The sequence below is a fragment of the Antrostomus carolinensis genome, unplaced genomic scaffold, assembly GCF_000700745.2.
Source record: "Antrostomus carolinensis isolate BGI_N321 unplaced genomic scaffold, ASM70074v2 C12695386, whole genome shotgun sequence".
Lineage (NCBI taxonomy): Eukaryota > Metazoa > Chordata > Aves > Caprimulgiformes > Caprimulgidae > Antrostomus > Antrostomus carolinensis.
Window position 1 is genome coordinate 1 of NW_010349576.1, and position 416 is coordinate 416.

Sequence of the window (416 nt, forward strand, 5' to 3'; positions counted from 1 at the left end):
CATCTGCTCATCCACCTCCTTCATGGACATGCGGCCCCGGAAGATGGCGGCCACCGTCAGGTAGCGACCGTGGCGCGGGTCGCAGGCGGCCATCATGTTCTTGGAGTCGAACATCTGCTGCGTCAGCTCGGGCACCGTCAGGGCTCGGTACTGCTGGCTGCCGCGGCTGGTGAGGGGCGCGAAGCCCGGCATGAAGAAGTGCAGCCGGGGGAAAGGCACCATGTTGACCGCCAGCTTGCGCAGGTCAGCGTTGAGCTGGCCGGGGAAGCGAAGGCAGGTGGTCACACCGCTCATGGTGGCCGACACCAGGTGGTTGAGGTCCCCGTACGTGGGAGTGGTCAGCTTCAGGGTGCGGAAGCAAATGTCATACAGGGCCTCGTTGTCAATGCAGTAGGTCTCGTCCGTGTTCTCCACCA

General features: G+C 63.9%; 1 protein-coding gene across 1 annotated transcript; it reads right to left on the reverse strand.

The window, feature by feature from the left end:
- Positions 1 to 3: 3 nt before the first annotated feature.
- On the reverse strand, positions 4 to 411 carry LOC104531624 (tubulin beta chain-like; the record flags this gene model as incomplete). Its single annotated transcript, XM_010176551.2, has 1 exon — positions 4 to 411. A coding segment is annotated over one exon (408 nt), but the record flags the coding sequence as incomplete, so codon positions are not given.
- Between the last annotated feature and the right edge of the window lie 5 nt (positions 412 to 416).